The sequence below is a fragment of the Xiphophorus couchianus genome, chromosome 2, assembly GCF_001444195.1.
Source record: "Xiphophorus couchianus chromosome 2, X_couchianus-1.0, whole genome shotgun sequence".
Classification (NCBI taxonomy): Eukaryota; Metazoa; Chordata; class Actinopteri; order Cyprinodontiformes; family Poeciliidae; genus Xiphophorus; species Xiphophorus couchianus.
The window spans coordinates 26697896-26711534 of NC_040229.1; the positions used below are offsets into that span (position 1 = coordinate 26697896).

Genomic DNA, 13639 nt, shown 5'->3' on the forward strand with positions numbered 1-13639 from the left:
AAAAAGACAGGGTCTAATTTATCTGACTGGATGCTCTTCCTTTTTTCAGTGAGCTCCAACTTCAATGGATTTTAAAAACAAGGCTTTGAAATGCCATTTTGAAAATCTTGTGCGGTTTGTTTCTGCTCCATATTGTCTCAAATATATTCACCCTACCACGGTTTGGTTAAAAGTCCCTGTTGCATACTGTACGTTTATCTACCACAGGCTTTTTGTAGCTTCCAACAAGCTTACGGCCTAAAACATGTCTGCTTTATGACCGTTCTTTCAATCAGAAATACTAATAAACATTTAAATTGGCTCCCTGGAAAACATACTGCTTTTAAGCACAAATTTTATGACAGGCTTGTGGTCTGGATCAGTCCTGCAGCTTCATGTTAGTCTGTTTCATCCATCACAAGAAACAGTTTGTTGTGTGTTTGAGCTCATTTTTCCTGTTGGAGCATCCAACCGTGTCCAGGTTTCATCCGTCTAATCCAGACTGTTACCGTCAGATGAATGGAAATTGGAACTGGAAGTTACTGGGAACATCAGTTTCAGCGTCTACACTGGTAAATCAATTGTAACATCAACACGAACCGAGATTAAGACCTAGAAATTTGTGACGTTTACCACACTGACAATTAAGACAACTGTGTTAGAGAAATGTTTTATGCAGACAAAGACTCAGCTGTTTGCACCACAATGACAGAAAAGAGATTGGAGGAGTTGAAATGGGGCTTTTAAATTTGAGAATTTTATCCCAGATGTTAAGTGTGGTGGTGAAAGCATCATGCTGTGGGACTATCTTGCTCAGTGGTGATAAGACGGTTCAACGTATGAACGTAAATGTATGAACCACTCTGTTGAGGCATGGTATCATCACGTCAATGCTGACATTTGAAGCACTTTAGTGAGGTTTGAAACGCTCAGGAATAATTAGCAGAAATAAGCAGAGTACCCAAAAATGATCCTACTTCAACATAGTTTTACTCAAGTCCAAGGAATTACTAAAGTAAGAGTAAATTAGTATTTGCTAAAAAGGCTATTGAAGTATTGAGTAAGTGATCAAAACATCAATCATTCAATATTTAAAAATGACATAGTTAGACAGACCAAAATACGAAGTGGAAATTTTGGTACGTTAAAGACCAAAATGAAAATAATTTACATAAATAACAATTACAGAATAACAAAATCAGGCAAAAGAAAACATTTTCTAATCAGTTTTTTTGATATAAAACTTATGAAGCGGGCGTGCCGTGGTGGCGGAGGGGTCAGCACGACCCACATTCAGGCAAAACGTAGCCTCGACGCGGCGGTCACGGGTTCGACTCCCGGACCCGACGACGTTTACCGCATGTCTTCCCCCTTTCCTGTCAGCCTACTTTGAAAAAGGGACACTGGAGCCCACAAAAAGAGACCCCTTGTGGGACGATACAAAAACAAACTTATGAAGCTTTAACAAAACTTGTGGTTAAGGAAAGCTTTGTCTTCATTCAGCAAAGTAGCTCGAAGTCGATAGAGTATCCACAAATCTTCTCAAGAAACAGTAGCGCAAAATTAAAAAGTACAATGTAGTAAAAATAGTCCTAAAATTATTATTTTTCCATAAAGTTGCTCAAGTAAACGTAACTGAGTAAATGTAACTAGTAATTACTTACCAACTCTGATACTCAGGGCCCACAATTGGCCCCAAGGTTATATTATTTATATAAAACTATAATACACATATAATTCTACCTTTGCCAACAAATTGAATTATACTCCATTTTTGGGAGTTGCACTTCATTTTTGTGACCACTAGATGTCCCCCTCGAACTCTGTATTGTTGAAGACTCCAGTAATGAGCCACTTTTTAGATCAATAGTTGAAACTTCTAATGTCCATTTTTAAAAATTCATCTTAAATGAAGAATTAAATGATTCTTCAGATGGCTGGCTATACACTTAAACAAAACAATGCCTGCAGCCAGTGGGAAGCAAACCCAGGTCTCTCAGGGGAAGACTGTGAGGGTTAACCACTAGGTTACAGGAACCATGAAGATACAATAACTTATACCTTTTAACTTTGAAATAATCTTTGACAAAATATGTCCTTAGAAGGACAATGCCATGCTGGACCAGATCCTGTAGCTTAGCGGCAATGGAACCCGGGTTGGATTCATTGGCCTCGATCACTTTGCCAACAGAGAAATATGACAAATTGCCAAATAGACTTAGACTTAGACCCAAATTTCTTTTGTTAAATCCTCCCAAATTTCCCCATGGAGTGCCTGGCATTTCGGAGGATTTCTTGATGCTCTCATATTTCCCCATGTCAAGTCCACCCATATTTCCCATAGTAAGTCCTCCCAAATATCCCCATGTTAAATGCTACCCAAATTTCGCATGTTAAATCCTCCTGGATATCCCGATGTCACCTGGTGGCTATAAATGGAACTTCACCTAACCATGGCCACGAAGGGTAAATTTAGGTATTTTTTAGGTGAACTTTGCCCTCTTTGGGGGGCTGTCACGGTGTCACTGTGGGTGTTAAAAATTAGGGACACTGGGCCACCCAATGGCTAACGAGGGATGGCTCTTCCGAGATCAGACGAGATCGGGCGTTCTCAAGGTAGTGTGGCCGTAAGCCACAATGTGCTGCCAGCTACAGCTTTTCGTAAAGCAGCAAAGCCAGTTGCCACTTTGTTTCTTTTTGCTTTGATTACACCTCAGTAGGGCTAAGCGTGCTTCTCCGTAGGGTTAGCCGTACTTCTCCGTAGAGTCTCCCGTACTTCTCCGTAGGGTTAGCCGTACTTCTCCGTAGGGGAAGGGACACTTTAAAGGGACACTTAGTTGTGTCCCTCAATGTGAAACATTTTAAAGGCAGCAGCACCAAAAGGCTTACAGCACCTGGTATTCCCAGGCGGTCTCCCGTGCTTCTCCGTAGGGTTACTCGTGCTTCTCCGTAGGGTTAAGCGTGCTTCTTTGTGGGGGCAAAACATTGAGGGACACTTATTTGTGTCACTTACTTGTGTCCCTCAATGTGAAACATTTTAAAGGCAGCAGCGCCAAAAGGCTTACAGCACCTGGTATTCCCAGGCGGTCTCCCATCCAAGTACTAACCAGGCCCGACCCTGCTTAGCTTCCGAGATCAGACGAGATCGGGCGTTCTCAAGGTAGTGTGGCCGTAAGCCACAATGTGCTGCCAGCTACAGCTTTTCGTAAAGCAGCAAAGCCAGTTGCCACTTTGTTTCTTTTTGCTTTGATTACACCTCAGTAGGGCTAAGCGTGCTTCTCCGTAGGGTTAGCCGTACTTCTCCGTAGAGTCTCCCGTGCTTCTCCGTACGGTTAAGCGTGCTTCTTTGTGGGGGCAAAACATTGAGGGACACTTATTTGTGTCACTTACTTGTGTCCCTCAATGTGAAACATTTTAAAGGCAGCAGCGCCAAAAGGCTTACAGCACCTGGTATTCCCAGGCGGTCTCCCATCCAAGTACTAACCAGGCCCGACCCTGCTTAGCTTCCGAGATCAGACGAGATCGGGCGTTCTTTTTTTTTTCTTTTTTTTATTTCATTCAAAATAAAATTGAAATTAAAATATAATTTTTTACGACAAAACCATATGCACAAATTCCATTGTTAAATAAAACATACGCAAATAAAATAAAAGAACACAATCATTAATTGTAATATACTAAACAACAAAGGTTCAAAAAGACCATCCTTGAAAATAAACACATTTTTTAAGAGGCCCAAACATATTTTCACAAAGTCCCTTGCTGATGCTATTTAATGTTTTAAGATGATTTTGCAATAGTCCTGAAAAAAGCTTCCAACGGTCCACTTTCTTGTTATCATAGAGTTGAAGATTTCTGGAAATGTAGATGGTGTGCCTGGCCAGGGAAAGAATAATGTTACAAAGGTTAAATTGTGTCTTTGTTAGATGTCCGAGAGAAGATACGATTCCAAAAAGTCTGATTGAGTCCCAGTTGTTGTCGTCCGATGTAGAGATGTTGTTGATGATTTGATGGATCTTGTTCCAGAAGAGGGTGCAGCCGGGACAGTGGAGGAACAGGTGCTCTAAAGTCTCGGGGTCTGAAAGACAAACTGTACAGTCTCTGCCATACTTCTCCTTGTTTATCTGGTGCAGGATGACGCCCGTAAAAATTCTTCTGTGTCTTAACAGAAAATCGGTGTTGTTGGCTTGCTGATGACTAAATTTGAGCTGTGTGTTTGACCAAATGTCGTAAACTGGTATACTGGGAAATATTTTTTCCCATTGCTTATGAGCTGTGGGTTCTTTGCTAATGTGTGAAACTAATAAACGGTACCATTGTTTTGTTGTCACTAAACTGATGTTTGTTTTCTTATCACCTATTGATAGAAGGAAAGTCGGGACGTCATCCTGCATCTCCTGATGTCGTCTTCTCCTGCCAATGAACGAGGAGCAGTGGAAAGGCAAAGCAGCCTGGATCTTTGTAGCATGTTTAACTAAGATATATTTTTTATAAGGCGTTCTAGATAATCTGAAAAGGTTGAGTATTTTATTGATATCCACTGATCCCCGATCATTCAGAACCTGCCCAAAAGTGTGAATACCGGCTCTCCTCCAGGACGGGAGACTTAGCATCCTGCCCTCACAGACCACCTCGGGGTTGTTGAAAATCGGCAGCGAGAGACAAGACCTGTACTTGACATGCGTGATGAGTTGAAACCTAATTTTATTCCAGGCTTCAAGACATTCTGTGAATAATTCATTAGACTGTATTAGTTTTGGATCAGAAATTGAACATAGATTATAAATGTTTTTCGTACCAAATGAGATGAGACCGGATAGAAAATAGTCATGCCAAATATGCTTGATAGGAGAAGTTAAGAACTTGGTGATAAGTTTTATCCTCATTGCTTGTTTTTTTGATTGAATGTCAACTAATTTGAGTCCTCCTTCTCTAGGCGGAGCAATCATTGTTTTATGGCTGACTAAATTACTTCTGCTTTTCCAGATGAATAAAGAGATTTGACTGTTAAATTTGTTGAGTATTTGTTTTGGGAGATCATAGACACTGAGCGGATAAATGATTTTAGAGATGATTAAACTGTTTATTATAACTACTTTCCCTTTGATGGTTAATTTCCTTTGATTCCAGAGATTGAGCTGTTTTTGTATTGTGTTTATGATGTTTTTCCAGGTCTCGTCTCTCGCCGCTCTCCACTGCTTACCAAGGTACACACCCAGGACCTTGACTGTGTCCTCCACCTCCCTGAACTTCCACCTTCCCGATGTCCGAGCCGCCCCACCACAATACATTATCTCAGATTTGGTTGTATTAATTTTTGCTCCTGAGGCTGAACCGTACGTTTGTAGATGTTTAATAACCAATTCTAAACTGTTTTCATCTTTGACTGTTATTGAAGTGTCATCTGCAAACTGAAATATTTTACTGTCATTGCCCTGTGGTGATTTTATTCCTTGAATATTTTTATCCTGTCTAATCAGGATGGCGAGGGGCTCAGCCACCAGGCAGTAGAGCAGGGAGGACAGAGGACACCCCTGTCTGACTGACCTATGTAAACGGAAATAATCTGTGAAATGACCATTGCATTTGACCTTACTTTCTGCTTTTGAATATAATAACTGTAACTTGCTGATAAATGATTGACCAAATCCAAATTTATTTAAAACTGCCCATAAGAAGTTATGTTCCACCCTATCAAAAGCTTTTCTAAAATCTATATTTAGAAATATTCCTTGTGAACTGACCATGGACTGGATAGTATGATTTATTGATAACACTGTATCTGAAATGTTTCTTTGAGGAATACCGTAAGCTTGCGATGAACTGATTAAAGTGCCTATTACTGATTTTAACCTGTTTGCTAGTATTTTGGAATATATTTTGTAATCTGTATTTAATAAACTAATGGGTCTGTAGTTTTCCAAGTTATTTCTATCACCCTTGTTTTTGTAAAGAATGGTTATGATTCCTTGGGCGAAGGTCTTGGGCGTGCACCCTGTTTGCTCCATGACAGAAAAAACTCGCAATAGTATTTTACTTATTGGATCTTTGAACTGTTTATAAAATTCAGAAGTAATGCCATCATGTCCAGGACTTTTATTATTATTCAATGAGTTGATAACGTGTTTAATTTCTTCCTCTGTCAAGGGAGCATCACAACAGAGACTGTCTTCCCGAGAGAGTGAGGAATCAATCACACCGACAACCTGATTTATTTTATTTGTAGAAATATTTTCACTTGTAAAAAGATGTGAATAAAAAATCTGAACCGTTTCTAAAATACTTGTTATGTCTGACACCTTTTCTCCCTTCTCATTTAGCAATTCATTTATTGTTGCGTTAGCTTGTTTGCGTTTCTCTTGAGCCAGAAAGAAAGCTGTAGATTTTTCTCCTTCTGTTAAATATTTTGCTTTGCTGCGAATAATGGCTCCTTTACATTTATTTATTTCTATTTGCTCTAGTTGTTTCTTTATTATCAAATAATCTGTTATGTCACTGCTTTGGTCATTTTCTAAAAGATCTAATTCACTATTTAACTTTCTTCTTAAAATGCATTCATTATGGAGTTCTCTCCGTTTTTTCTGTCTGCTATATTTTATGGATAGGTTCTTGAATCTTTGTTTGGCCTGATCCCACCACTCTAGCAGGTTTTCAGTGTGATCCATTTCTCCACTCAGGGTCTGCAGCAGGATGCCAATCTCACCTCTGTAAGCCTCATCCTGAAGAAGAGCAGCATTCAGACACCAGAGACCCCCATTTCTGATGCCTCTTCCCATCTCAACCTGCAGGAAGGAGTGGTCACTCCAGACGTTATCCCGGATGAGACAGGATGACACCTCGGGGACAAGAGAAGACGAGATCAGGCACAAGTCGAGTCGTGATTGTTTCAGTTTTCCTAAAATGACCTGTTTTCTGGTAAATTGTTTTTTACCTGGGTGAAAAAGTCTCCAAATATCTATCAAACTATTTTGAGTAATAATGTCAAAAAGTGCGTTCCTGCTATAATCCTCAGAAAAAGTGCAATTATTTGAAATGTCAGATTTTGTTAGTGTTATGTTAAAGTCTCCTATTATGATACAATTAGTGACTATCCATTTTCTCAAACCAATAAAGAAATTTTTCCTGTGTGTATCTATGTTTGGTGCATGAATATTTATCAACCTACATGATTTATTATTGTAAAAGAAATCTATTATGATAAGTTTACCCTGCTTATCTTTATGAATTAAGTGACAATTGTTGCACAGACCCTCCCTCATAAAAATGGCAACCCCACCCGCTTGAGTACTTGATGTAGATGAAAACATTTTCCCTTTCCATTTATGTGACATCTCTTTTTCTTTTGAAATATCCCACTTTGTTTCTTGTAGACAGAGTATATCGAACTGCGATTGAAAAATGACTGCGTTCACCTTTTCTTCCCTGTTGAGCCCACGGGCATTAAGCGAGAGAAGGAGCATTAGTGTTAAGTGGAAAAAAGTTGCCATAGTCATTTTTTTGCTTTTCTTTTGGGTTTTGTTGCTAGGCTTGCCAGTCTTTTCCTAGTTTGTATTATTTTTGTAAGATCAAGATCAGGATCCGACTCTACATAGTCCATTATTTTGAGCGTCCGCGGCAAAGCGCTCAGCGGGGTCTGAAAAGACGACAGATGGGTCGGCGATAGAAGCTGCGAGTTTCCTTCGGTTACAGGGGGAAGAGGCGCAGCGACTACTTCCCGCTCCTCTTCGACTGTGTTTTTACCGTTTTTGGATACTTCGCCCATAGCCAGCACACCGGACACCTCCGCGTCCGGCGCTCCGGCCACAGCACTTGGCATGCACTCGCTTAGCTCTTCCTCACCTCCCTCCACCTGCTCATTCTCTTCCACTTCCCCTTCCATTTCGCTTTCCTCTCCGCTCTGCGTATCGGCTTCTTTGAAGTCCGCTGTCAGACCCTGGTCTTGAACATCAGATTCACTTAAGTTGCAAATGCATTTAACTATTTGATTGTGGCAGATTTGACATTTCTTTTCCTGTTTCTTTTCCGAGCATTCTCTCACATAATGCCCCTGGACTCCGCAGAAATGACAGCAAAAATCAGGACAGTCCCTGACAATGTGGCCCGGTTGTAAACATATCCTGCAAACTTTAACCTGTCTATCATGAATAACTCTAAAATATTCTGGACCAAGAGCTGTGTTAAATCTGGCAGAATAAGGCAGAGACTGTACAGTTTCAGTAAATTTGACTTTTACAAACCGTGTTCCATCGGCAATCTTCGTTCCTGGCCACACCCGACGCTTGATTTCTGACATTGCTTTAACTCCCCAAGTATGTAACTTACTTAAAATCTCCTCGTCTGTGATGTAAGCTGGTAACGTTAAGAAGGAGACCACCAGTTCATCATTTATAAGTTCTTTGGCATGTATTGTAGATGATCCCATCTTGAATCCGTCCAAAAGTCTCTTTTTTGCTTTTTCATTGCTTAATGTGATTTCAAATTTCTTGTCCGATAATACTCGACATGCTAATAAACCTCCACACAGAAAGCGTATATTTTTCATCAAATCTAGCACTGAAATCTTTTCTTCTCCCACAACTTCAATCTGGACCGTGTTTTCTTTTTCAAATACTCCAGTCATTTTCACTTGTTCGAAGCTCGTTTCCGTGTTCCTTTCCAAATTGTCCAAAACCGAGGGATCTGTCCGCTTGTTCTTTGACAACTCCATTACAAAAAGGAGAAAGGCCCCTCCCCAACAGTAGAAAACTGTGGGGAGGTAAATCTACAAAATAAAAAAAAACACAAAAAAAGGTTCCAAAATCCAAAAAAAAGAACGAAAAAACAGAGCTGCAAGAAAAAATGTTACTCCTACCGCTGCGCAAACAAACAGCTGACTAACGCAAAGTGGGCGTTCTCAAGGTAGTGTGGCCGTAAGCCACAATGTGCTGCCAGCTACAGCTTTTCGTAAAGCAGCAAAGCCAGTTGCCACTTTGTTTCTTTTTGCTTTGATTACACCTCAGTAGGGCTAAGCGTGCTTCTCCGTAGGGTTAGCCGTACTTCTCCGTAGAGTCTCCCGTACTTCTCCGTAGGGTTAGCCGTACTTCTCCGTAGGGGAAGGGACACTTTAAAGGGACACTTAGTTGTGTCCCTCAATGGGAAACATTTTAAAGGCAGCAGCACCAAAAGGCTTACAGCACCTGGTATTCCCAGGCGGTCTCCCGTGCTTCTCCGTAGGGTTACTCGTGCTTCTCCGTAGGGTTAAGCGTGCTTCTTTGTGGGGGCAAAACATTGAGGGACACTTATTTGTGTCACTTACTTGTGTCCCTCAATGTGAAACATTTTAAAGGCAGCAGCGCCAAAAGGCTTACAGCACCTGGTATTCCCAGGCGGTCTCCCATCCAAGTACTAACCAGGCCCGACCCTGCTTAGCTTCCGAGATCAGACGAGATCGGGCGTTCCTTTTTTTTTTTTTTCTCTTTTTTTTATTTCATTCAAAATAAAATTGAAATTAAAATATAATTTTTTACGACAAAACCATATGCACAAATCCCATTGTTAAATAAAACATACGCAAATAAAATAAAAGAACACAATCATTAATTGTAATATACTAAACAACAAAGGTTCAAAAAGACCATCCCTGAAAATAAACACATTTTTTAAGAGGCCCAAACATATTTTCACAAAGTCCCTTGCTGATGCTATTTAATGTTTTAAGATGATTTTGCAATAGTCCTGAAAAAAGCTTCCAACGGTCCACTTTCTTGTTATCATAGAGTTGAAGATTTCTGGAAATGTAGATGGTGTGCCTGGCCAGGGAAAGAATAATGTTACAAAGGTTAAATTGTGTCTTTGTTAGATGTCCGAGAGAAGATACGATTCCAAAAAGTCTGATTGAGTCCCAGTTGTTGTCGTCCGATGTAGAGATGTTGTTGATGATTTGATGGATCTTGTTCCAGAAGAGGGTGCAGCCGGGACAGTGGAGGAACAGGTGCTCTAAAGTCTCGGGGTCTGAAAGACAAACTGTACAGTCTCTGCCATACTTCTCCTTGTTTATCTGGTGCAGGATGACGCCCGTAAAAATTCTTCTGTGTCTTAACAGAAAATCGGTGTTGTTGGCTTGCTGATGACTAAATTTGAGCTGTGTGTTTGACCAAATGTCGTAAACTGGTATACTGGGAAATATTTTTTCCCATTGCTTATGAGCTGTGGGTTCTTTGCTAATGTGTGAAACTAATAAACGGTACCATTGTTTTGTTGTCACTAAACTGATGTTTGTTTTCTTATCACCTATTGATAGAAGGAAAGTCGGGACGTCATCCTGCATCTCCTGATGTCGTCTTCTCCTGCCAATGAACGAGGAGCAGTGGAAAGGCAAAGCAGCCTGGATCTTTGTAGCATGTTTAACTAAGATATATTTTTTTTATAAGGCGTTCTAGATAATCTGAAAAGGTTGAGTATTTTATTGATATCCACTGATCCCCGATCATTCAGAACCTGCCCAAAAGTGTGAATACCGGCTCTCCTCCAGGACGGGAGACTTAGCATCCTGCCCTCACAGACCACCTCGGGGTTGTTGAAAATCGGCAGCGAGAGACAAGACCTGTACTTGACATGCGTGATGAGTTGAAACCTAATTTTATTCCAGGCTTCAAGACATTCTGTGAATAATTCATTAGACTGTATTAGTTTTGGATCAGAAATTGAACATAGATTATAAATGTTTTTCGTACCAAATGAGATGAGACCGGATAGAAAATAGTCATGCCAAATATGCTTGATAGGAGAAGTTAAGAACTTGGTGATAAGTTTTATCCTCATTGCTTGTTTTTTTGATTGAATGTCAACTAATTTGAGTCCTCCTTCTCTAGGCGGAGCAATCATTGTTTTATGGCTGACTAAATTACTTCTGCTTTTCCAGATGAATAAAGAGATTTGACTGTTAAATTTGTTGAGTATTTGTTTTGGGAGATCATAGACACTGAGCGGATAAATGATTTTAGAGATGATTAAACTGTTTATTATAACTACTTTCCCTTTGATGGTTAATTTCCTTTGATTCCAGAGATTGAGCTGTTTTTGTATTGTGTTTATGATGTTTTTCCAGGTCTCGTCTCTCGCCGCTCTCCACTGCTTACCAAGGTACACACCCAGGACCTTGACTGTGTCCTCCACCTCCCTGAACTTCCACCTTCCCGATGTCCGAGCCGCCCCACCACAATACATTATCTCAGATTTGGTTGTATTAATTTTTGCTCCTGAGGCTGAACCGTACGTTTGTAGATGTTTAATAACCAATTCTAAACTGTTTTCATCTTTGACTGTTATTGAAGTGTCATCTGCAAACTGAAATATTTTACTGTCATTGCCCTGTGGTGATTTTATTCCTTGAATATTTTTATCCTGTCTAATCAGGATGGCGAGGGGCTCAGCCACCAGGCTGTAGAGCAGGGAGGACAGAGGACACCCCTGTCTGACTGACCTATGTAAACGGAAATAATCTGTGAAATGACCATTGCATTTGACCTTACTTTCTGCTTTTGAATATAATAACTGTAACTTGCTGATAAATGATTGACCAAATCCAAATTTATTTAAAACTGCCCATAAGAAGTTATGTTCCACCCTATCAAAAGCTTTTCTAAAATCTATATTTAGAAATATTCCTTGTGAACTGACCATGGACTGGATAGTATGATTTATTGATAACACTGTATCTGAAATGTTTCTTTGAGGAATACCGTAAGCTTGCGATGAACTGATTAAAGTGCCTATTACTGATTTTAACCTGTTTGCTAGTATTTTGGAATATATTTTGTAATCTGTATTTAATAAACTAATGGGTCTGTAGTTTTCCAAGTTATTTCTATCACCCTTGTTTTTGTAAAGAATGGTTATGATTCCTTGGGCGAAGGTCTTGGGCGTGCACCCTGTTTGCTCCATGACAGAAAAAACTCGCAATAGTATTTTACTTATTGGATCTTTGAACTGTTTATAAAATTCAGAAGTAATGCCATCATGTCCAGGACTTTTATTATTATTCAATGAGTTGATAACGTGTTTAATTTCTTCCTCTGTCAAGGGAGCATCACAACAGAGACTGTCTTCCCGAGAGAGTGAGGAATCAATCACACCGACAACCTGATTTATTTTATTTGTAGAAATATTTTCACTTGTAAAAAGATGTGAATAAAAAATCTGAACCGTTTCTAAAATACTTGTTATGTCTGACACCTTTTCTCCCTTCTCATTTAGCAATTCATTTATTGTTGCGTTAGCTTGTTTGCGTTTCTCTTGAGCCAGAAAGAAAGCTGTAGATTTTTCTCCTTCTGTTAAATATTTTGCTTTGCTGCGAATAATGGCTCCTTTACATTTATTTATTTCTATTTGCTCTAGTTGTTTCTTTATTATCAAATAATCTGTTATGTCACTGCTTTGGTCATTTTCTAAAAGATCTAATTCACTATTTAACTTTCTTCTTAAAATGCATTCATTATGGAGTTCTCTCCGTTTTTTCTGTCTGCTATATTTTATGGATAGGTTCTTGAATCTTTGTTTGGCCTGATCCCACCACTCTAGCAGGTTTTCAGTGTGGTCCATTTCTCCACTCAGGGTCTGCAGCAGGATGCCAATCTCACCTCTGTAAGCCTCATCCTGAAGAAGAGCAGCATTCAGACACCAGAGACCCCCATTTCTGATGCCTCTTCCCATCTCAACCTGCAGGAAGGAGTGGTCACTCCAGACGTTATCCCGGATGAGACAGGATGACACCTCGGGGACAAGAGAAGACGAGATCAGGCACAAGTCGAGTCGTGATTGTTTCAGTTTTCCTAAAATGACCTGTTTTCTGGTAAATTGTTTTTTACCTGGGTGAAAAAGTCTCCAAATATCTATCAAACTATTTTGAGTAATAATGTCAAAAAGTGCGTTCCTGCTATAATCCTCAGAAAAAGTGCAATTATTTGAAATGTCAGATTTTGTTAGTGTTATGTTAAAGTCTCCTATTATGATACAATTAGTGACTATCCATTTTCTCAAACCAATAAAGAAATTTTTCCTGTGTGTATCTATGTTTGGTGCATGAATATTTATCAACCTACATGATTTATTATTGTAAAAGAAATCTATTATGATAAGTTTACCCTGCTTATCTTTATGAATTAAGTGACAATTGTTGCACAGACCCTCCCTCATAAAAATGGCAACCCCACCCGCTTGAGTACTTGATGTAGATGAAAACATTTTCCCTTTCCATTTATGTGACATCTCTTTTTCTTTTGAAATATCCCACTTTGTTTCTTGTAGACAGAGTATATCGAACTGCGATTGAAAAATGACTGCGTTCACCTTTTCTTCCCTGTTGAGCCCACGGGCATTAAGCGAGAGAAGGAGCATTAGTGTTAAGTGGAAAAAAGTTGCCATAGTCATTTTTTTGCTTTTCTTTTGGGTTTTGTTGCTAGGCTTGCCAGTCTTTTCCTAGTTTGTATTATTTTTGTAAGATCAAGATCAGGATCCGACTCTACATAGTCCATTATTTTGAGCGTCCGCGGCAAAGCGCTCAGCGGGGTCTGAAAAGACGACAGATGGGTCGGCGATAGAAGCTGCGAGTTTCCTTCGGTTACAGGGGAAGAGGCGCAGCGACTACTTCCCGCTCCTCTTCGACTGTGTTTTTACCGTTTTT

General features: G+C 39.8%; 1 protein-coding gene and 1 non-coding gene across 2 annotated transcripts; both read right to left on the minus strand.

The window, feature by feature from the left end:
* Window positions 1-3037: 3037 nt before the first annotated feature.
* LOC114137626 (5S ribosomal RNA) lies at window positions 3038-3156 on the minus strand. Its single transcript, XR_003594044.1, has one exon. It is a non-coding gene; the product is annotated as a 5S ribosomal RNA (ribosomal RNA).
* Window positions 3157-3837: 681 nt separating this feature from the next.
* Window positions 3838-8944, minus strand: LOC114161145 (uncharacterized). The gene is made up of 2 exons (XM_028044272.1): window positions 6683-8944; window positions 3838-4057 (listed from the first exon to the last, which is right to left on the minus strand). Exon 1 carries the CDS (start codon window positions 8684-8686, stop codon window positions 7469-7471), a length of 1218 nt encoding a protein of 405 aa, XP_027900073.1. The 5' UTR covers window positions 8687-8944; the 3' UTR covers window positions 3838-4057; window positions 6683-7468.
* Window positions 8945-13639: the final 4695 nt, after the last annotated feature.